Here is a 25,692-nt window from a genome sequence, read left to right on the forward strand (position 1 = left end):
CTAATGCCTGACTGGTCCACTACAGAACAGAACCTAATGCCTGACTGGTCCACTACAGAACAGAACCTAATGCCTGACTGGTCCACTACATTATAGAACAGAACCTAATGCCTGACTGGTCCACTACACTACTGAACAGAACCTAATGCCTGACTGGTCCACTACAGAACAGAACCTAATGCCTGGCTGGTCCACCACAGTACTGAACAGAACCTAATGCCTGACTGGTCCACTACAGAACAGAACCTAATGCCTGACTGGTCCACTACACTACTGAACAGAACCTAATGCCTGACTGGTCCACTACATTATAGAACAGAACCTAATAACTGGCTGGTCCACTACAGAACAGAACCTAATGCCTAGCTGGGCCACTACAGAACAGAACCTAATGCCTGACTGGTCCACTACATTATAGAACAGAACCTAATGCCTGGCTGGTCCACGACAGAACCTAATGCCTGACTGGTCCACTACATTATAGAACAGAACCTAATGCTTGGCTGGTCCACCACAGAACAGAACAGAACCTAATGCCTGACTGGTCCACTACAGTACAGAACCTAATGCCTGACTGGTCCACTACAGTACAGAACCTAATGCCTGACTGGTCCACTACAGAACAGAACCTAATGCCTGACTGGTCCACTACAGTACAGAACCTAATGCCTGACTGGTCCACTACAATACAGAACCTAATGCCTGACTGGACCACCACAGAACAGAACAGAACCTAATGCCTGACTGGTCCACTACATTATAGAACAGAACCTAATGCCCGACTGGACCACCACAGAACAGAACCTAATGCCTAGCTGGTCCACTACACTACTGAACAGAACCTACCATGCTGAGGCTCCTTATACACAACACTTTCCAGATTAAACAGCAGCTCTCCCGTCTGAGAGTCTACGTGTCCCGTGAGGTGAGCAGCACAAGGTAGAGAGAGAGAGAGTAGTGGTCAGATTAAATACACCATCAGCAGCACAAGGTAGAGAGAGAGAGCAGTGGTCAGATTAAATACACCATCAGCAGCACAAGGTAGAGAGAGAGAGCCGTGGTCAGACTAAATACACCATCAGCAGGACAAGGTAGACAGTAGAGAGAGAGAGAGAGAGCAGTGGTCAGACTAAATCAGACTGTCACACTGTGATGTCAGTCCACTAGTTTAACTCCTCACCTCTGTGATGTCAGTCCACTAGTTTAAATCCAGTCTCCTCACCTCTGTGATGTCAGTCCACTAGTTTAACTCCTCACCTCTGTGATGTCAGTCCACTAGTTTAACTCCTCACCTCTGTGATGTCAGTCCACTAGTTTAACTCCTCACCCCTGTGATGTCAGTCCACTAGTTTAACTCCCGTCTCCTCACCCCTGTGATGTCAGTCCACTAGTTTAACTCCTGTCTCCTCACCTCTGTGATGTCAGTCCACTAGTTTAACTCCTGTCTCCTCACCCCTGTGATGTCAGTCTACTAGTTTAACTCCTGACTCCTCACCTCTGTGATGTCAGTCCACTAGTTTAACTCCTGTCTCCTCACCTCTGTGATGTCAGTCCACTAGTTTAACTCCTGTCTCCTCACCTCTGTGATGTCAGTCCACTAGTTTAACTCCTGTCTCCTCACCTCTGTGATGTCAGTCCACTAGTTTAACTCCTCACCTCTGTGATGTCAGTCCACTAGTTTAACTCCTCACCTCTGTGATGTCAGTCCACTAGTTTAACTCCAGTCTCCTCACCCCTGTGATGTCAGTCCACTAGTTTAACTCCCGTCTCCTCACCCCTGTGATGTCAGTCCACTAGTTTAACTCCTGTCTCCTCACCTCTGTGATGTCAGTCCACTAGTTTAACTCCTGTCTCCTCACCTCTGTGATGTCAGTCCACTAGTTTAACTCCTGACTCCTCACCTCTGCGAGCAGCCATCAGTAGCGCCTCCTCAATGTGCTGCAGCTCCTTCTGCTTGGCCTCCTGCTGGTAACGCTCCTCCTTCGCGGCGTCATACTTTATCGCTTTGAAACAACACACCACGGGACATAGTTAATAAACACAACGGGTGTTGGAATTACAATATTCAGAGCTTCTGGTGATGTTTGGTACTCAAATCACTTTGAACAAGACAACATGGTTTCATAGTGGATACACACAGAACAAGACAACAAGGTTTCAGTGGATACACATAGAACAAGACAACATGGTTTCATAATGGATACACACAGAACAAGACAACAAGGTTTCAATGGATACACATAGAACAAGACAACATGGTTTCATAATGGATACACACAGAACAAGACAACATGGTTTCATAGTGGATACACATAGAACAAGACAACATGGTTTCAGTGGATACACATAGAACTGTTGATAGAAGACAACATGGTTTCATAGTGGATACACATATAGAACTGTTGATAGAACAAGACAACATGGTTTCATAGTGGATACACATAGAACAAGACAACATGGTTTCAGTGGATACACATAGAACTGTTGATAGAACAAGACAACATGGTTTCATAGTGGATACACATATAGAACTGTTGATAGAACAAGACAACATGGTTTCATAGTGGATACACACAGAACAAGACAACATGGTTTCATAGTGGATACAAATAGAACTGTTGATAGAACAAGACAACATGGTTTCATAGTGGATACACATAGTTCTGTTGGTTTTTATATCAACTTTCTTTCATTGTCAAGAAACAAAAGGCACAATCCCAGTCATATTAACAACCCATGATAGTTGATAATCCCAGTCATATTAACAACCCATGATAGTTGTTGATAATCCCAGTCATATTCACAACCCATGATAGTTGTTGATAATCCCAGTCATGATCCCAGCATTTTCAAACAAAACATTCTGATTTGTTCCATCAGCCGTATTAATTGACCCAGTGTTTACCTCCACTACACTACTTTGAAATGCATTGTGGGGATTAAGGAGTGTACGGTATACAGCCACAACGACACCACTGCTGAGTCTGTATGCTAATCACAACATTAATATATGTTTGCTTCCTGCTTGACCATCTATAGGCCAACGCCACCAATTACACAGTAAAGGAACCCCCCCCCCACAAGGAGAATAGCGCTATGAATAGTAGGAATATTGAAACAGTCCCTCCCTCCCTCTCCCCTAGTGTTATGAATATTGAAACAGTCCCTCTCTCCTAGTGTTATGTAGGAGCCCGACTGCCTTCAGGACCGTGTTCGTGTCCATGGATAACTCAAGGTCTTTGTGTCCAGTGGTTGCCTAGCAGCAGAGGTGTTTTCCCTGGCTGTGTCAGCCAAACAGATTAATAATCACATCTAAAACACACAGTACAGGATGAAGGGCTGGGCAATACATCGTCTTATTAAAGAATCTAAAACACACAGTACAGGATGAAGGGCTGGGCAATACATCGTCTTATTAAAGAATCTAAAACACACAGTACAGGATGAAGGGCTGGGCAATACATCGTCTTATTAAAGAATCTAAAACACACAGTACAGGATGAAGGGCTGGGCAACACATCGTCTTATTAAATAATCTAAAAACACACAGTACAGGATGAAGGGCTGGGCAACACATCGTCTTATTAAAGAATCTAAAACACACTGTACATCGTCTTATTAAAGAATCTAAAACACACAGTACAGGATGAAGGGCTGGGCAACACATCGTCTTATTAAAGAATCTAAAACACACTGTACAGGATGAAGGGCTGGGCAATACATCGTCTTATTAAAGAATCTAAAACACACAGTACAGGATGAAGGGCTGGGCAATACATCGTCTTATTAAAGAATCTAAAACACACAGTACAGGATGAAGGGCTGGGCAATACATCGTCTTATTAAAGAATCTAAAACACACAGTACAGGATGAAGGGCTGGGCAATACATCGTCTTATTAAAGAATCTAAAACACACAGTACAGGATGAAGGGCTGGGCAATACATCGTCTTTTTAAAGAATCTAAAACACACTGTACATCGTCTTATTAAAGAATCTAAAACACACAGTAACAGGATGAAGGGCTGGGCAATACATCGTCTTATTAAAGAATCTAAAACACACAGTACAGGATGAAGGGCTGGGCAATACATCGTCTTATTAAAGAATCTAAAACACACAGTACAGGATGAAGGGCTGGGCAATACATCGTCTTATTAAAGAATCTAAAACACACAGTACAGGATGAAGGGCTGGGCAATACATCGTCTTATTAAAGAATCTAAAACACACAGTACAGGATGAAGGGCTGGGCAATACATCGTCTTATTAAAGAATCTAAAACACACAGTACAGGATGAAGGGCTGGGCAATACATCGTCTTATTAAAGAATCTAAAACACACAGTACAGGATGAAGGGCTGGGCAATACATCGTCTTATTAAAGAATCTAAAACACACAGTACAGGATGAAGGGCTGGGCAATACATCGTCTTATTAAAGAATCTAAAACACACAGTAACAGGATGAAGGGCTGGGCAATACATCGTCTTATTAAAGAATCTAAAACACACAGTACAGGATGAAGGGCTGGGCAATACATCGTCTTATTAAAGAATCTAAAACACACAGTACAGGATGAAGGGCTGGGCAATACATCGTCTTATTAAAGAATCTAAAACACACAGTACAGGATGAAGGGCTGGGCAATACATCGTCTTATTAAAGAATCTAAAACACACAGTACAGGATGAAGGGCTGGGCAATACATCGTCTTATTAAAGAATCTAAAACACACAGTACAGGATGAAGGGCTGGGCAATACATCGTCTTATTAAAGAATCTAAAACACACAGTACAGGATGAAGGGCTGGGCAATACATCGTCTTATTAAAGAATCTAAAACACACAGTACAGGATGAAGGGCTGGGCAATACATCGTCTTATTAAAGAATCTAAAACACACAGTACAGGATGAAGGGCTGGGCAATACATCGTCTTATTAAAGAATCTAAAACACACAGTACAGGATGAAGGGCTGGGCAATACATCGTCTTATTAAAGAATCTAAAACACACAGTACAGGATGAAGGGCTGGGCAATACATCGTCTTATTAAAGAATCTAAAACACACAGTACAGGATGAAGGGCTGGGCAATACATCGTCTTATTAAAGAATCTAAAAACACACAGTACAGGATGAAGGGCTGGGCAATACATCGTCTTATTAAAGAATCTAAAACACACAGTACAGGATGAAGGGCTGGGCAACACATCGTCTTATTAAAGAATCTAAAACACACAGTACAGGATGAAGGGCTGGGCAATACATCGTCTTTTTAAAGAATCTAAAACACACAGTACAGGATGAAGGGCTGGGCAATACATCGTCTTATTAAAGAATCTAAAACACACAGTACAGGATGAAGGGCTGGGCAATACATCGTCTTATTAAAGAATCTAAAACACACAGTACAGGATGAAGGGCTGGGCAATACATCGTCTTATTAAATAATCTTATGTAAATGTCGCAATTGAATGTGAAATGACACTGGAACTTCCAGTCAACAAATTATATCTGAATTCACTTCTTGATTAAAGGAAACGACCGGATTATTAAAAACATGACATTTTTAAAACTTGCAGAAAGAAGACTTGTGTTTCAGACAGAAGTATAGACCCCATAACCAACCGAGGATGTATAACACTATCCGTCTGTTAGCAGATTGGAGCTGGTGTTTAATGGAGGTATAGACCCCATAACCAACCAAGGATATAAAACACTATCTGTCTGTTAGTAGATTGGAGCTGGTGTTTAATGGAGGTATAGACCCCATAACCAACCAAGGATGTATAACACTATCTGTCTGTTAGCAGATTGGAGCTGGTGTTTAATGGAGGTATAGACCCCATAACCAACCAAGGATATAAAACACCTGTTAGTAGATTGGAGCTGGTGTTTAATGGAGGTATAGACCCCATAACCAACCAAGGATATAAAACACCTGTTAGTAGATTGGAGCTGGTGTTTAATGGAGGTATAGACCCCATAACCAACCAAGGATATAAAACACTATCTGTCTGTTAGTAGATTGGAGCTGGTGTTTAATGGATGTATAGACCCCATAACCAACCAAGGATATAAAACACCTGTTAGTAGATTGGAGCTGGTGTTTAATGGAGGTATAGACCCCATAACCAACCAAGGATATAAAACACCTGTTAGTAGATTGGAGCTGGTGTTTAATGGAGGTATAGACCCCATAACCAACCAAGGATATAAAACACTATCTGTCTGTTAGTAGATTGGAGCTGGTGTTTAATGGAAGTCCACAAATCAGAGAGACAGATAAAGACTTAAAGCGGATATACAGGTACCGTATAACTGTCATTGTGTCAGTATCGGACTTACCTATTCATGTGTTCTCAAGACAAAACCTTGCCATCGAAAACAGGTCCACCCCCCAAAAAAAAACAGTCTGGAGAAGCTCAGAAGATTCCAGAATAAAACCCACAATACAAACCATTCTAATACTACACTACTACAGTACCAGTGTTGAATCATCAAGCTGAAACGACTAGCGGTTTAGTCTGGTTCTGGGGAGATACTGGTCGTGGAGGCTTCTATTCCAGCCCCTCACTAAGACATCGGATTTAAATAAATCAAATGAAGGTATTTCAGATTCAGTTGTGTTACTGCAGGGCTGGAACGAAAGCCTGCACACCCGGACTCTCTCTAGGACAGGAGTTGGAAAACCCAGTGTTAAACAAAGGAGAAAGAGGACATTCGCAGAGTCCAGAGAGAGACTTGATTGGTCTCAGTTCACCACCCTGAACCCAGACTGGAGGATCCTCTTACCATTGTATGGACATGTACGTAACTGAGACACAGCTGAAACACAGATAGCGCCATTGAAATATATCTTCCTAAGGATCGTTGATGGCTGGAGGCCACTGTAACTCATTATAGTACAGGACATTATTACAGTGGCATAACAGTCATGACAGTATTTAGTGGCATAGCAGTCTACAGGACAGTATTACAGTGTCACAAGTCTTATAATCAAGTGTCACAAATCTCAAAGAGTGTTGTTATGAATCAATTCATGACACTGGCATGTAAGGGCTAGATGTAGGCCAACACAAAATCGTTTTGAATCCTTTAGAATCGTTTGGAATCCTTTAGAATCGTTTGGAATCCTTTAGAATCGTTTGGAATCCTTTAGAATCGTTTGGAATCCTTTAGAATCGTTTGGAATCCTTTAGAATCGTTTGGAATCCTTTAGAATCCTTTAGAGCCATAGAACACAAAGATAGAGGGTATAAACAGTTCCTTACTTGCTCCAGGAACCACCAGCAGATAGAGACCATCTAACGTTGCAACTACAGCATCATTGTACAAGTTCTTCCAAGGGATCTTCAATGTCAGTTTTCCTGAAAAACAACAAGATCCTCAAGTCAATGGGAAGTCAAGAGGATGCAATAACATCTGAGTTATTTAACAACCTTAGATCATACAGAATACCATGAGGTAACTACAATAACATCTGAGTTATTTAATAACCTTACCTCATGGTATCTAACTACAATAACATCTGAGTTAATTAACAGTCTTACCTCATGGTATTCTGTATGATCTAACTACAATAACATCTGAGTTAATTAACAGTCTTACCTCATGGTGTTCTGTATGATCGAACTACAATAACATCTGAGTTATTTAATAACCTTACCTCATGGTATCTAACTACAATAACATCTGAGTTAATTAACAGTCTTACCTCATGGTATTCTGTATGATCTAACTACAATAACATCTGAGTTATTTAATAACCTTACCTCATGGTGTTCTGTAGACTTGTCTAACTACAACCTATTGTATCTGATATACTGGTTTACCATATAATGCTCGACTCAATTCATTCATGGTGGTTGTCGTTGGATTAGGTTGAGTCTTTGTGCTTCTGATCTATTGAATCGATGTAGTCTAAACCAGGAATAGTTGGCCCCGTTTTACAGGCTGAGCATCTTTTCCTTCATTAAAACACCTTTCAGTTCCCACGACACTGTCTTTCAGAAGACAGACTACATACCAGCTCTAAACCAGACAGCACCATCCGCACAGTGTCTGGCGACTAGACACCATCCGCACGGTGTCTGGCGACTAGACACCATCCGCACGGTGTCTGACGACTAGACACCATCCGCACGGTGTCCGACGACTAGACACCATCCGCACGGTGTCCGACGACTAGACACCATCCGCACGGTTTCCGACGACTAGACACCATCCGCACGGTGTCCGACGACTAGACACCATCCGCACAGTGTCTGACGACTAGACACCATCCGCACAGTGTCTGACGACTAGACACCATCCGCACAGTGTCTGATGACTAGACACCTTTTTGAATGGCATCAAAAATCACTTTGCTGCGACTGGGGGGGGGGGTAAAACCTGAATAAACATGTTTAAACATGTTTTATTCAATCCATTTACTGATAAAAAGCCAGATATTAGTATTTTTTAGGCAATTTTTTGAGGCAATTTTTTAGGCAATTTTTTAGGCAATTTTTTAGGCAATTTTTTAGGCAATTTTTTAGGCAATTTTTTAGGCAATTTTTTTGGCAATTTTTTAGGCAACTTTTTAGGCAACTTTTTAGGCAATTTTTTAGGCAACTTTTTAGGCAACTTTTTAGGCAACTTTTTAGGCAACTAGGCAAGTCAGTTAAGAACAAAAAGGCACCTGTTGGGTTTAGTTGGGGCCTAATTCAATGTGGGGCAACACTGTGCTGCTCGTAATGGATAAAATAAACTTCAAAACATCCAATCTTTCAAAATGTCTCCCAGTGTTGTTAACAAACCGCTGGGCGGCGTGGACACTTTCCCCAGTAGAGATATGAAGCATTTTAGGATTGCAGTCGTTTCTCTAATGTCATAAAAGGATTATCGGAGAAAGTGTCCAGGTGAGGTCAAGAAAGACACTCGTCAACATAGACACAACTCGTTTTTGGAAGTGAAGGGAGAAAGTCCCTCGGACCACAGTCATGTGACTGGAACACTCACGGCCGAGGTACACCCAATATGGCCGCCGGTCAGCTCTATACACAACATTAGACCTCTGTCTCGGGGGGGGGGGGGGGGGGGACGACACACACTCACGGCCAAGGTACACCCAATATGGCCGCTGGTCAGCTCCACCCACCAAGACAAGTTTCCTGGAATTGGAAAAATCCCCATTCTAGTCATTCTATATCTATGGGACAGGGAATCTACTCACAGCACAGCACGTCTCCCATTAGAGCTCATTAACATCTCCTCAATACACAACATTAGACCTCTGTCTGGGGGGGTGGGGGTGGGGGTGGGGACAAAGCCAAGTTGAACATTCTCTCAGAGTAGCCTATTTAGGTAATTTAATCTATAGGGCCTGGGCTCCATCCTTTACTCATGTGATGTTTAAAAATGAGCCAAAAGGCTAAATCTATCCTAAAAAGGTACTATAAAGGACCTAAAACAACAACGGATATAAGGGTTATAATGCAGTGGGGATACAGCCTCTGACAATTTGCAAATAAATTCATTAAAAATCCTACAATGTGATTTTCTGGATTTTTTCCCCCTCATTTTGTCTGTCATAGTTGAAGTGTACCTATGATGAAAATGTACAGGCCTCTCTCATCTTTTTAAGTGGGAGAACTTGCACAATTGGTGGCTGACTAAATACTTTTTTTGCCCCACTGTATATCTATGGGACGGAGAATCAATTCACAGCACATCTCCCATTAGAGTCCATTAACATTACTCAATACACAACATTAGACCTCTGTCTGGGGGGGGGGGGGGGGGGGCACACACAAAGCCGAGGGCAGAGTTGAACAGTCTCTCAGAGTAGCCTATTTAGGTGATTTAATCTATAGGATCTAGTACGGGACTGGGCTCCAAACATTACTCATGTGATGTTTACAAATGAGCCAAAAAAGGCTAAATCTATCCTAAAAAGTTACTATACAGGACCTGGAACAAGACTGCTTGATGTAAAACAACAACGGCTATAAGGGTTGTAATGCAGTGAGGACACAGCCTCTGGTGGGCTTTGATGACAGAGAGAATAGACGTGTTCTCATCACAGACCGTCTCATCCAGAATGAGAGAAATGACCTGTTCTACACATCTAGTTTACAGGGTAACCTGTTAACTAGCTCTATTCTACACATCTAGTTTAGAGAGTAACCTGTTAACTAGCTCTATTCTACACATCTAGTTTAGAGAGTAACCTGTTAACTAGTTCTATTCTACACATCTAGTTTACAGGGTAGGGTAACCTGTTAACTAGCTCTATTCTTCACCTCTAGTTTACAGAGTAACCTGTTAACTAGTTCTATTCTACACATCTAGTTTACAGGGTAACCTGTTAACTAGCTCTATTCTACACATCTAGTTTACAGGGTAGAGCAACCTGTTAACTAGCTCTATTCTACACATCTAGTTTACAGGGTAGAGTAACCTGTTAACTAGCTCTATTCTTCACATCTAGTTTACAGGGTAACCTGTTAACTAGCTCTATTCTACACATCTAGTTCAGGGTAACCTGTTAACTAGCTCTATTCTACACATCTAGTTCAGGGTAACCTGTTAACTAGCTCTATTCTACACATCTAGTTCACAGGGTAGAGTAACCTGTTAACTAGCTCTATTCTACACATCTAGTTCACAGGGTAGGGTAACCTGTTAACTAGCTCTATTCTTCACATCTAGTTTACAGGGTAACCTGTTAACTAGCTCTATTCTACACATCTAGTTCAGGGTAACCTGTTAACTAGCTCTATTCTACACATCTAGTTCACAGGGTAGAGTAACCTGTTAACTAGCTCTATTCTACACATCTAGTTCAGGGTAACCTGTTAACTAGCTCTATTCTACACATCTAGTTCAGGGTAACCTGTTAACTAGCTCTATTCTACACATCTAGTTCAGGGTAACCTGTTAACTAGCTCTATTCTACACATCTAGTTCAGGGTAACCTGTTAACTAGCTCTATTCTACACATCTAGTTCTCAGGGTAGAGTAACCTGTTAACTAGCTCTATTCTACACATCTAGTTCACAGGGTAGAGTAACCTGTTAACTAGCTCTATTCTACACATCTATTTCTCAGGGTAGAGTAACCTGTTAACTAGCTCTATTCTACACATCTAGTTCACAGGGTAGAGTAACCTGTTAACTAGCTCTATTCTACACATCTAGTTCACAGGGTAGAGTAACCTGTTAACTAGCTCTATTCTACACATCTAGTTCAGGGTAACCTGTTAACTAGCTCTATTCTACACATCTAGTTCACAGGGTAGAGTAACCTGTTAACTAGCTCTATTCTACACATCTAGTTCACAGGGTAGAGTAACCTGTTAACTAGCTCTATTCTACACATCTAGTTCACAGGGTAGAGTAACCTGTTAACTAGCTCTATTCTACACATCTAGTTCACAGGGTAGAGTAACCTGTTAACTAGCTCTATTCTACACATCTAGTTCACAGGGTAGAGTAACCTGTTAACTAGCTCTATTCTACACATCTAGTTCACAGGGTAGAGTAACCTGTTAACTAGCTCTATTCTACACATCTAGTTCAGGGTAACCTGTTAACTAGCTCTATTCTTCACATCTAGTTCAGGGTAACCTGTTAACTAGCTCTATTCTTCACATCTAGTTCTCAGGGTAACCTGTTAACTCGCTCTATTCTACATATCTAGTTCTCAGGGTAGAGTAACCTGTTAACTAGCTCTATTCTTCACATCTAGTTCACAGGGTAGAGTTGTGCAACACCTTAATCTTTGTGTCTGAATATGTTATCAATGACTCAAACTTCTTCTTTCTTGGATGTTTTGAAGCCGTTGCTACAAACCACCAAACGAAACGGTTTTCTGCTGATAGAGATAAGGTAGTGATACACTAGTACTTTTGGGAAGCATTATATTGCCAAGAAATGTTACTGGCAATAGAGAAGGGTATGAGACAATGGAGGAATGAGGAGGAATGAGGAGCCATGAGGAGGAATGAGGAGGAATGAGGAGCCATGAGGAGGAATGAGGAGCCATGAGGAATGAGGAGCCATGAGGAGGAATGAGGAGGAATGAGACATACTGCTAGAGGTGTAGAACCCTGTTCTGTCCATCTACGAGACATACTGCTAGAGGTGTTGAACCCTGTTCTGTCCATCTACGAGACATACTGCTAGAGGTGTTGAACCCTGTTCTGTCCATCTATGAGACATACTGCTAGAGGTGTTGAACCCTGTTCTGTCCATCTACGAGACATACTGCTAGAGGTGTTGAACCCTGTTCTGTCCATCGACGAGACATACTGCTAGAGGTGTAGAACCCTGTTCTGTCCATCTACGAGACATACTGCTAGAGGTGTTGAACCCTGTTCTGTCCATCTACGAGACATACTGCTAGAGGTGTTGAACCCTGTTCTGTCCATCTATGAGACATACTGCTAGAGGTGTTGAACCCTGTTCTGTCCATCTATGAGACATACTGCTAGAGGTGTTGAACCCTGTTCTGTCCATCTACGAGACATACTGCTAGAGGTGAAGAACCCTGTTCTGTCCATACACAAGACATACTGCTAGAGGTGTTGAACCCTGTTCTGTCCATCTATGAGACATACTGCTAGAGGTGAAGAACCCTGTTCTGTCCATACACAAGACATACTGCTAGAGGTGTAGAACCCTGTTCTGTCCATCCACAAGACATACTGCCAGTCTAAGGCACTGCATCTCAATGCTAGAGGCGTCACTACAGACACCCTGGTTTGAATCCAGGCTGTATCACAACCGGCCGTGATTGGGAATCCCATAGGGCGGCTCTGAACTAAGACCCGAAACTACTCTGAACTAAGACCCAGGATCAGAGTCACTGAACTAAGACCCAGGATCAGAGTCACTGAACTAAGACCCAGGATCAGAGTCACTGAACAACCCTCTGAACTAAGACCCAGGATCAGAGTCACTGAACTAAGACCCAGGATCAGAGTCACTGAACTAAGACCCAGGATCAGAGTCTCTGAACTAAGACCCAGGATCAGAGTCTCTGAACTAAGACCCAGGATCAGAGTCTCTGAACTAAGACCCAGGATCAGAGTCTCTGAACTAAGACCCAGGATCAGAGTCACTGAACTAAGACCCAGGATCAGAGTCACTGAACTAAGACCCAGGATCAGAGTCACTGAACTAAGACCCAGGATCAGAGTCACTGAACTAAGACCCAGGATCAGAGTCACTGAACTAAGACCCAGGATCAGAGTCACTGAACTAAGACCCAGGATCAGAGTCACTGAACTAAGACCCAGGATCAGAGTCACTGAACTAAGACCCAGGATCAGAGTCACTGAACTAAGACCCAGGATCAGAGTCACTGAACTAAGACCCAGGATCAGAGTCACTGAACTAAGACCCAGGATCAGAGTCACTGAACTAAGACCCAGGATCAGAGTCACTGAACTAAGACCCAGGATCAGAGTCACTGAACTAAGACCCAGGATCAGTCACTAGACCCAGGATCATCCTGAACTAAGACCCAGGATCAGAGTCACTGAACTAAGACCCAGGATCAGAGTCACTGAACTAAGACCCAGGATCAGAGTCTCTGAACTAAGACCCAGGATCAGAGTCACTGAACTAAGACCCAGGATCAGAGTCACTGAACTAAGACCCAGGATCAGAGTCACTGAACTAAGACCCAGGATCAGAGTCACTGAACTAAGACCCAGGATCAGAGTCACTGAACTAAGACCCAGGATCAGAGTCACTGAACTAAGACCCAGGATCAGAGTCACTGAACTAAGACCCAGGATCAGAGTCACTGAACTAAGACCCAGGATCAGAGTCACTGAACTAAGACCCAGGATCAGAGTCACTGAACTAAGACCCAGGATCAGAGTCTCTGAACTAAGACCCAGGATCAGAGTCACTGAACTAAGACCCAGGATCAGAGTCACTGAACTAAGACCCAGGATCAGAGTCACTGAACTAAGACCCAGGATCAGAGTCACTGAACTAAGACCCAGGATCAGAGTCTCTGAACTAAGACCCAGGATCAGAGTCTCTGAACTAAGACCCAGGATCAGAGTCACTGAACTAAGACCCAGGATCAGAGTCACTGAACTAAGACCCAGGATCAGAGTCACTGAACTAAGACCCAGGATCAGAGTCACTGAACTAAGACCCAGGATCAGAGTCACTGAACTAAGACCCAGGATCAGAGTCACTGAACTAAGACCCAGGATCAGAGTCACTGAACTAAGACCCAGGATCAGAGTCACTGAACTAAGACCCAGGATCAGAGTCTCTGAACTAAGACCCAGGATCAGAGTCACTGAACTAAGACCCAGGATCAGAGTCACTGAACAACCCTCTGAACTAAGACCCAGGATCAGAGTCTCTGAACTAAGACCCAGGATCAGAGTCACTGAACTAAGACCCAGGATCAGAGTCTCTGAACTAAGACCCAGGATCAGAGTCTCTGAACTAAGACCCAGGATCAGAGTCTCTGAACTAAGACCCAGGATCAGAGTCTCTGAACTAAGACCCAGGATCAGAGTCTCTGAACTAAGACCCAGGATCAGAGTCACTGAACTAAGACCCAGGATCAGAGTCTCTGAACTAAGACCCAGGATCTACTGTAGTCTCTGAACTAAGACCCAGGATCTACTGTAGTCTCTGAACTAAGACCCAGGATCAGAGTCTCTGAACTAAGACCCAGGATCAGAGTCACTGAACTAAGACCCAGGATCAGAGTCTCTGAACTAAGACCCAGGATCAGAGTCACTGTACTAAGACCCAGGATCAGAGTCTCTGAACTAAGACCCAGGATCAGAGTCACTGAACTAAGACCCAGGATCAGAGTCTCTGAACTAAGACCCAGGATCAGAGTCACTGAACTAAGACCCAGGATCAGAGTCTCTGAACTAAGACCCAGGATCTACTGTAGTCTCTGAACTAAGACCCAGGATCAGAGTCACTGAACTGAGACCCAGGATCAGAGTCTCTGAACTAAGACCCAGGATCAGAGTCTCTGAACTAAGACCCAGGATCAGAGTCACTGTACTAAGACCCAGGATCAGAGTCTCTGAACTAAGACCCAGGATCAGAGTCACTGAACTAAGACCCAGGATCAGAGTCTCTGAACTAAGACCCAGGATCAGAGTCACTGAACTAAGACCCAGGATCTACTGTAGTCTCTGAACTAAGACCCAGGATCTACTGTAGTCTCTGAACTAAGACCCAGGATCAGAGTCACTGAACTAAGACCCAGGATCAGAGTCACTGAACTAAGACCCAGGATCAGAGTCTCTGAACTAAGACCCAGGATCAGAGTCTCTGAACTAAGACCCAGGATCAGAGTCACTGAACTAAGACCCAGGATCAGAGTCTCTGAACTAAGACCCAGGATCAGAGTCTCTGAACTAAGACCCAGGATCAGAGTCACTGAACTAAGACCCAGGATCAGAGTCACTGAACTAAGACCCAGGATCAGAGTCTCTGAACTAAGACCCAGGATCAGAGTCACTGAACTAAGACCCAGGATCAGAGTCTCTGAACTAAGACCCAGGATCTACTGTAGCCTCTGATTCATAGATTGCATACTTGTCCTTTACCAGGACCACAACCCCAGAGTTCTCCCAGTCTGATTAAACACTACCAAGGCTGTGGAGCTACGAATGATCCTTGAGAAAACAACATGAAGAAAATAAGAGTGTTGTGTACTGTTGGGGGGGGGGGGGGGGGGGGCTGCTGCCGGTACTCACCAATCTGACCAGCTTTCACTTTAAATGGAACATCCAGCTCACTCTGTAACAGAAATAACAGACCAGGATCAACATCAACAGACCAGGATCAACATCAACATCATTAGACCAGAATCAACAACATCATCAGACCAGTATCAACATCAACATCATCAGACCAGAATCAACAGACCAGAAGCAACAGACCAGAATCAACATCAACATCATTAGACCAGAGTCAACAGACCAGAGTCAACATCATCAGACCAGGATCAACATCAACGTCATTAGACCAGAATCAACAGACCAGAAATAACAGACCAGAATCAACATCATCAGACCAGAATCAACATCAACATCATCAGACCAGAATCAACATCAACATCATCAGACCAGAATCAACATCAACATCATCAGACCAGAATCAACATCATCAGACCAGAATCAACATCAACAGGCCAGAATCAACATCAACAGGCCAGAATCAACATCAACAGGCCAGAATCAACATCAACAGACCAGAATCAACATCAACAGACCAGAATCAACATCAACATCATTAGACCAGAATCAACAAACCAGAATCAACATCAACAGACCAGAATCAACATCATCAGACCAGAATCAACAGACCAGAATCAACATCAACATCATTAGACCAGAATCAACAGACCAGAATCAACATCATCAGACCAGAATCAACAGACCAGAATCAACATCAACATCATCAGACCAGAATCAACATCAACATCATTAGACCAGAATCAACAGACCAGAATCAACAGACCAGAATCAACATCATCATCAACAGACCAGAATCAACATCAACAGACCAGAATCAACATCATCAGACCAGAATCAACAGACCAGAATCAACATCATTAGACCAGAATCAACAGACCAGAATCAACATCATCATCATCAGACCAGAATCAACAGACCAGAATCAACAGACCAGAATCAACATCATTAGACCGGTAACATACGTCTTTTAAGATGAGTCACTTGAATGGAAGCTAAAGGAGACAGTGGCAGATTATAGATGGACAGTCAGAGGAACGTGGGTCTCCTGGCAGAGCAGCAGACACTGTGTTCTAACGTCTACCACACCTCTACCGAACACTACAGCCCTGACCGCCAGGCTTAACCCTCCACCTGTACTGAACACTACAGCCCTGACCGCCAGGCTTCACCCTCCACCTCTACTGAACACTACAGCCCTGACCACCAGGCTTAACCCTCCACCTCTACCGAACACTACAGCCCTGACCGCCAGGCTTAACCCTCCAACTCTACTGAACACTACAGCCCTGACCGCCAGGCTTCACCCTCCACCTCTACTGAACACTACAGCCCTGACCGCCAGGCTTAACCCTCCACCTCTACTGAACACTACAGCCCTGACCACCAGGCTTAACCCTCCACCTCTACTGAACACTACAGCCCTGACCGCCAGGCTTCACCCTCCACCTCTACTGAACACTACAGCCCTGACCACCAGGCTTAACCCTCCACCTCTACTGAACACTACAGCCCTGACCACCAGGCTTCACCCTCCACCTCTACTGAACACTACAGCCCTGACCACCAGGCTTCACCCTCCGCCTCTACTGAACACTACAGCCCTGACCACCAGGCTTCACCCTCCGCCTCTACTGAACACTACAGCCCTGACCACCAGGCTTCACCCTCCACCTCTACTGAACACTACAGCCCTGACCACCAGGCTTCACCCTCCACCTCTGATTCAACACTACAGCCCTGACCACCAGGCTTCACCCTCCACCTCTACTGAACACTACAGCCCTGACCACCAGGCTTCACCCTCCACCTCTACTGAACACTACAGCCCTGACCACCAGGCTTCACCCTCCACCTCTGATTCAACACTACAGCCCTGACCACCAGGCTTCACCCACCACCTCTCCTGAACACTACAGCCCTGACCGCCAGGCTTCACCCTCCACCTCTGATTCAACACTACAGCCCTGACCGCCAGGCTTCACCCACCACCTCTCCTGAACACTACAGCCCTGACCACCAGGCTTCACCCACCACCTCTCCTGAACACTACAGCCCTGACCACCAGGCTTCACCCTCCACCTCTACTGAACACTACAGCCCTGACCACCAGGCTTCACCCACCACCTCTCCTGAACACTACAGCCCTGACCACCAGGCTTCACCCACCACCTCTCCTGAACACTACAGCCCTGACCACCAGGCTTCACCCACCACCTCTACAGCCCTGACCACCAGGCTTCACTCTCCACCTCTACTGAACACTACAGCCCTGACCACCAGGCTTCACCCACCACCTCTCCTGAACACTACAGCCCTGACCACCAGGCTTCACCCACCACCTCTCCTGAACACTACAGCCCTGACCACCAGGCTTCACCCACCACCTCTACAGCCCTGACCACCAGGCTTCACTCTCCACCTCTACTGAACACTACAGCCCTGACCATCAGGCTTCACCCACCACCTCTCCTGAACACTACAGCCCTGACCACCAGGCTTCACCCACCACCTCTCCTGAACACTACAGCCCTGACCACCAGGCTTCACCCACCACCTCTACAGCCCTGACCACCAGGCTTCACTCTCCACCTCTACTGAACACTACAGCCCTGACCACCAGGCTTCACCCACCACCTCTCCTGAACACTACAGCCCTGACCACCAGGCTTCACCCTCCACCTCTGATTCAACACTACAGCCCTGACCGCCAGGCTTCACCCTCCACCTTTACTGAACACTACAGCCCTGACCACCAGGCTTCACCCACCACCTCTCCTGAACACTACAGCCCTGACCACCAGGCTTCACCCTCCATCTCTACTGAACACTACAGCCCTGACCACCAGGCTTCACCCTCCACCTCTGATTCAACACTACAGCCCTGACCACCAGGCTTCACCCACCACCTCTCCTGAACACTACAGCCCTGACCACCAGGCTTCACCCACCACCTCTCCTGAACACTACAGCCCTGACCACCAGGCTTAACCCTCCACCTCTGATTCAACACTACAGCCCTGACCACCAGGCTTCACCCTCCACCTCTGATTCAACACTACAGCCCTGACCACCAGGCTTCACCCACCACCTCTGATTCAACACTACAGCCCTGACCACCAGGCTTCACCCTCCACCTCTACAGCCCTGACCACCAGGCTTCACCCACCACCTCTGATTCAACACTACAGCCCTGACCACCATTATCTGTGCAGAGTCTATAGTTGATATAATGATTTACTGTCTCCTTGATCGACATGTGAGTTGCTGTAGTGGAAAAGGTCAGGGATCAACATCATGTATCATTAATGTATGGAAAACAGGCAGGTATAGGCTACATCAATGATTCAGAACCTGACCCAGTCTACTACAGGCCTCTGTGAGGTCAATAGGAATGGATCAGAACCTGACCCAGTCTACTACAGGCCTCTGTGAGGTCAATAGGAATGGATCAGAACCTGACCCAGTCTACTACAGGCCTCTGTGAGGGCAATATGGATGGATCAGAACCTGACCCAGTCTACTACAGGCCTCTGTGAGGTCAATAGGAATGGATCAGAACCTGACCCAGTCTACTACAGGCCTCTGTGAGGTCAATAGGAATGGATCAGAACCTGACCCAGTCTACTACAGGCCTCTGTGAGGGCAATAGGAATGGATCAGAACCTGACCCAGTCTACTACAGGCCTCTGTGAGGTCAATAGGAATGGATCAGAACCTGACCCAGTCTACTACAGGCCTCTGTGAGGTGAGGGCAATAGGAATGGATCAGAACCTGACCCAGTCTACTACAGGCCTCTGTGAGGTGAGGACAATAGTGATGGATCAGAACCTGACCTAGTCTACTACAGGCCTCTGTGAGGTCAATAGGAATGGATCAGAACCTGACCCAGTCTACTACAGGCCTCTGTGAGGTCAATAGGAATGGATCAGAACCTGACCCAGTCTACTACAGGCCTCTGTGAGGTGAGGGCAATAGTGATGGATCAAAACCTGACCCAGTCTACTACAGGCCTCAGTGAGGTGAGGGCAATATGGATGGATCAGAACCTGACCTAGTCTACTACAGGCCTCTGTGAGGTGAGGGCAATAGTGATGGATCAGAACCTGACCCAGTCTACTACAGGCCTCTGTGAGGTGAGGACAATAGTGATGGATCAGAACCTGACCCAGTCTACTACAGGCCTCTGTGAGGTCAATAGGAATGGATCAGAACCTGACCCAGTCTACTACAGGCCTCTGTGAGGTGAGGGCAATAGTGATGGATCAAAACCTGACCCAGTCTACTACAGGCCTCAGTGAGGTGAGGGCAATATGGATGGATCAGAACCTGACCTAGTCTACTACAGGCCTCTGTGAGGTGAGGGCAATAGTGATGGATCAGAACCTGACCTAGTCTACTACAGGCCTCTGTGAGGTCAATAGGAATGGATCAGAACCTGACCCAGTCTACTACAGGCCTCTGTGAGGTGAGGGCAATAGTGATGGATCAAAACCTGACCCAGTCTACTACAGGCCTCTGTGAGGTGAGGACAATAGTGATGGATCAAAACCTGACCCAGTCTACTACAGGCCTCTGTGAGGTGAGGACAATAGTGATGGATCAAAACCTGATCCAGTCTACTACAGGCCTCTGTGAGGTGAGGGCAATAGTGATGGATCAGAACCTGACCTAGTCTACTACAGGCCTCTGTGAGGTCAATAGGAATGGATCAGAACCTGACCCAGTCTACTACAGGCCTCAGTGAGGTGAGGACAATAGTGATGGATCAGAACCTGACCTAGTCTACTACAGGCCTCTGTGAGGTGAGGACAATAGTGATGGATCAGAACCTGACCCAGTCTACTACAGGCCTCTGTGAGGTCAATAGGAATGGATCAGAACCTGACCCAGTCTACTACAGGCCTCTGTGAGGTGAGGGCAATAGTGATGGATCAAAACCTGACCCAGTCTACTACAGGCCTCAGTGAGGTGAGGGCAATATGGATGGATCAGAACCTGACCTAGTCTACTACAGGCCTCTGTGAGGTGAGGGCAATAGTGATGGATCAGAACCTGACCCAGTCTACTACAGGCCTCTGTGAGGTGAGGACAATAGTGATGGATCAGAACCTGACCCAGTCTACTACAGGCCTCTGTGAGGTCAATAGGAATGGATCAGAACCTGACCCAGTCTACTACAGGCCTCTGTGAGGTGAGGGCAATAGTGATGGATCAAAACCTGACCCAGTCTACTACAGGCCTCAGTGAGGTGAGGGCAATATGGATGGATCAGAACCTGACCTAGTCTACTACAGGCCTCTGTGAGGTGAGGGCAATAGTGATGGATCAGAACCTGACCTAGTCTACTACAGGCCTCTGTGAGGTCAATAGGAATGGATCAGAACCTGACCCAGTCTACTACAGGCCTCTGTGAGGTGAGGGCAATAGTGATGGATCAAAACCTGACCCAGTCTACTACAGGCCTCTGTGAGGTGAGGACAATAGTGATGGATCAAAACCTGACCCAGTCTACTACAGGCCTCTGTGAGGTGAGGACAATAGTGATGGATCAAAACCTGATCCAGTCTACTACAGGCCTCTGTGAGGTGAGGGCAATAGTGATGGATCAGAACCTGACCTAGTCTACTACAGGCCTCTGTGAGGTCAATAGGAATGGATCAGAACCTGACCCAGTCTACTACAGGCCTCTGTGAGGTGAGGACAATAGGGATAGATCAGAACCAGACCTAGTCTACTACAGGCCTCTGTGAGGTGAGGACAATAGTGATGGATCAGAACCTGACCCAGTCTACTACAGACCTCTGTGAGGTGAGGGCAATAGGGATGGATCAGAACCTGACCCAGTCTACTACAGGCCTCAGTGAGGTGAGGACAATAGTGATGGATCAGAACCTGACCTAGTCTACTACAGGCCTCTGTGAGGTGAGGGCAATAGTGATGGATCAAAACCTGACCCAGTCTACTACAGGCCTCAGTGAGGTGAGGGCAATATGGATGGATCAGAACCTGACCTAGTCTACTACAGGCCTCTGTGAGGTGAGGACAATAGGGATGGATCAGAACCTGACCCAGTCTACTACAGACCTCTGTGAGGTGAGGGCAATAGGGATGGATCAGAACCTGACCCAGTCTACTACAGGCCTCAGTGAGGTGAGGACAATAGTGATGGATCAGAACCTGACCTAGTCTACTACAGGCCTCTGTGAGGTGAGGGCAATAGTGATGGATCAAAACCTGACCCAGTCTACTACAGGCCTCAGTGAGGTGAGGGCAATATGGATGGATCAGAACCTGACCTAGTCTACTACAGGCCTCTGTGAGGTCAGGACAATAGGGATGGATCAGAACCTGACCCAGTCTACTACAGGCCTCTGTGAGGTGAGGGCAATAGTGATGGATCAAAACCTGACCCAGTCTACTACAGGCCTCAGTGAGGTGAGGGCAATATGGATGGATCAGAACCTGACCTAGTCTACTACAGGCCTCTGTGAGGTGAGGGCAATAGGGATGGACACCTGGAGAGTAAATAACATCTATTTAAAATGACAGGCTACACATGTTGATGACAATAAAGGCATGCAGACTTACCAAAGCATTTTCTTTCACTTTCAGGTTCTCCAGAACAACATTGCCTGGACAGAAGATGAGAGAAAACAAAGGTTAATAATGATAATATAATGGGTACCCGAGTTACAGGAAGTCTGCATGATGCGTACACTAGTTACAGGAAGTCTGCTTGATGCGTATACACTAGTTACAGGAAGTCTGCTTGGTGCGTACACTAGTTACAGGAAGTCTGCTTGGTGCGTACACTAGTTACAGGAAGTCTGCATGGTGCATATACACTAGTTACAGGAAGTCTGCTTGATGTGTATACACTAGTTACAGGAAGTCTGTTTGATGCATACACTAGTTACAGGAAATCTGCATGGAGCGTATACACTAGTTACAGGAAGTCTGCTTGGTGCGTACACTAGTTACAGGAAGTCTGCTTGGTGCGTACACTAGTTACAGAAAGTCTGCTTGGTGCGTACACTAGTTACAGGAAGTCTGCTTGATGTGTATACACTAGTTACAGGAAGTCTGCTTGATGTGTATACACTAGTTACAGGAAGTCTGCTTGATGTGTATACACTAGTTACAGGAAGTCTGCTTGATGTGTATACACTAGTTACAGGAAGTCTGCTTGATGTGTATACACTAGTTACAGGAAGTCTGTTTGATGCGTATACACTAGTTACAGGAAGTCTGTTTGGTGCGTACACTAGTTACAGGAAGTCTGTTTGATGTGTATACACTAGTTACAGGAAGTCTGTTTGATGCATACACTAGTTACAGGAAGTCTGCTTGACTTACAGCTAGCAGAGTAGATTCAGACAATTATGAACTGTGTGTGTGTCGACCTGGGTGTCAGTTTTTTTTTTTCATCGGCCACTACAAAAAGGTCAGTCATGGTGGTTATATAGCCTAGGCCTAACAGGAGGCTAAACAACCATGCCTGGTGGTTATATAGCCTAGGCCTAACAGGAAGTTAAACCATGCCTGGTGGTTATATAGCCTGGGCCTAACTGGAAGTTAAACAACCATGCCTGGTGGTTATATAGCCTGGGCCTAACAGGAAGTTAAACAACCATGCCTGGTGGTTATATAGCCTGGGCCTAACAGGAGGCTAAACAACCATGCCTGGTGGTTATATAGCAGTATGGGTTTTGACTGACAGCCGTTCTGAATTTGAGCACCTCGCAAGACAATAAGCAACTTTTGCAATATGTACAGCCAATACTGCAATCTTCAAGCCGTACACTAGGCAAGTCAGTTAAGAACAAATTCTTATTTTACAATGACGGCCTAGGAACAGTGGGTTAACTGCCTGTTCAGGGGCAGAACGACAGATTTGTACCTTGTCAGCTCGGGGATTCGAACTTGCAACCTTTCGGTTACTAGTGCAACGCTCGAACCACTAGGTTACCCTGCCGCCCCAGATTTAGACTTTACTAGCCTGGTCCCTGATCTATACTTTACTAGCCTGGTCCCTGATCTATACTTTACTAGCCTGGTCCCTGATCTATACTTTACTAGCCTGGTCACAGTGAGTTAGCGTAGGTCTAGATATTACATCACAGTGTCCAGTGCACAGAAACAACACGTCTGGTGAAGCCGTGTTGTTGATCACCTCTGACGGCAGTCACAGGACTGTAAAGGTGATCTAGCTCTGACAGGTTGGGATCTTGGGAAAAATAAACCCAGGCCTAAAAGCAACCAAGCCTCCCACGTCAAGGCGTGACAAAAGCATTCATAGTGTTGTGAGGTAAAGTGAGCTTGCTTTGTTGTTGGTAGACTCTGTACTCCTTCGCCATCCCATATCTAGTGCTAAAACGTAGGCCTTTTTCCATCAATGATTGAATTAAACAACATCAATTTAAATTGTGTAGAGTTTAGATATTAACCTGGAGAAACACTACCGTGCTCAAAACAACGACCTTATCTGACCTTTGGCCTTTTATCAAGGACCAAGGGGTAAACTAACCTCTGGTATGAAAACAACAACGGCAGAAAGCCTAAACGGAAGACTTCCTTAGTGAAACAGACAGATCAACAGACCATACAGCCGGTTACAACCAACAGACTAACGTTTAACCATGAAGCTCTGTATCGGGCCTAGTCGACGGTTGAGACACATGATAACGATAATTAGGCCGACAGAGAATAAACAGTGACTAGTAAAGGAATCTGTTCGTTGCTGTTTGGTATTTGTACTAAGGGTTTTCCCTGTATGAGCCTATAGCACTACAACATAAACAAAATGGTGCTGCCGGATATCTTTGTTCTTCCTAGGACATATGACACTTATGCAAATGTGATACAATGGCTGTTATCTGACTTCAACGTTCCAAAGATATCGGCTAGGCTCGTACTGTGGTCTACCCATGACAAAAATAAGAGTCCTGTCTAAGGAATCATAGATTCCCGACTACTGTATTAATCCAACTACTGTATTAATCCAAATACTGTATTAATCCTGGTGTCAGGTTTGGTGTGCAAACACAGGGGACAAAGATCCTACCCTCCTACCTCGTCCACCATCTCTCAACACTCAGACGACGGGAAGAGTATGACAGGTACGGCTGAAGGCCCTAACAGTCACAATGGTTTCTGCAGGTATTATAGTGACGGTGGGTGTGGACGGTGTTGCCTACCTAGAGACTTACTGCAGTATCCTGAACTTCCTTCATAGCAAACATTGCAGTGCCAACTCAAAACGTCAAGTACTTTCTTCATGTCTGTTTGCCAGGATCAACATGTTGATTGTTATATAGGCCTCCTCTTTCACCAGCTGTATGTGTGACTACATATTTAGATGTCACATTAGAATGTATATCCTACTAGGTAAATACTATCTAGCGTTGCAACTAACTGTGGCTTATCCTGGGCACAGTCTGTTTCTGCTCTCTTGAATGGTTATGCCGTTGGCTTGACAATGATAGCGATGGAATGGCAAGAGCACAAAAATATCTGGGCCCAGGCTAGTAAAGTACAGATCTGGGCCCAGGCTAGTAAAGTACAGATCTGGGCCCAGGCTAGTAAAGTACAGATCTGGGCCCAGGCTAGTAAAGTACAGATCTGGGCCCAGGCTAGTAAAGTACAGATCTGGGCCCAGGCTAGTAAAGTATAGATCAGGGACCAGGCTAGTAAAGTCTAGATCAGGGCCCAGGCTAGTAAAGTCTAGATCTGGGCCCAGGCTAGTAAAGTCTAGATCTGGGCCCAGGCTAGTAAAGTCTAGATAAGGGCCCAGCCTAGTAAAGTCTAGATCTGGGCCCAGGCTAGTAAAGTATAGATCTGGGCCCAGGCTAGTAAAGTCTAGATAAGGGCCCAGGCTAGTGAAGTATAGATCAGGGCCCAGGCTAGTAAAGTCTAGATCAGGGCCCAGGCTAGTAAAGTCTA

General features: G+C 45.3%; 1 protein-coding gene across 1 annotated transcript in view; it reads right to left on the reverse strand.

The window, feature by feature from the left end:
• The window catches only part of LOC109876910 (vacuolar protein sorting-associated protein 13C-like), a 225,678-nt gene that overhangs the window by 198,821 nt on the left and 1,165 nt on the right, over window positions 1-25,692 (reverse strand). Inside the window, 5 exon segments of the mRNA XM_031812890.1 lie at window positions 847-909; window positions 1,902-2,003; window positions 7,279-7,374; window positions 15,747-15,789; window positions 22,339-22,382. Coding sequence (XP_031668750.1) covers window positions 847-909; window positions 1,902-2,003; window positions 7,279-7,374; window positions 15,747-15,789; window positions 22,339-22,382 — 348 coding nt within the window.

This window comes from Oncorhynchus kisutch, unplaced genomic scaffold, assembly GCF_002021735.2.
Source record: "Oncorhynchus kisutch isolate 150728-3 unplaced genomic scaffold, Okis_V2 Okis03b-Okis08b_hom, whole genome shotgun sequence".
Classification (NCBI taxonomy): domain Eukaryota; kingdom Metazoa; phylum Chordata; class Actinopteri; order Salmoniformes; family Salmonidae; genus Oncorhynchus; species Oncorhynchus kisutch.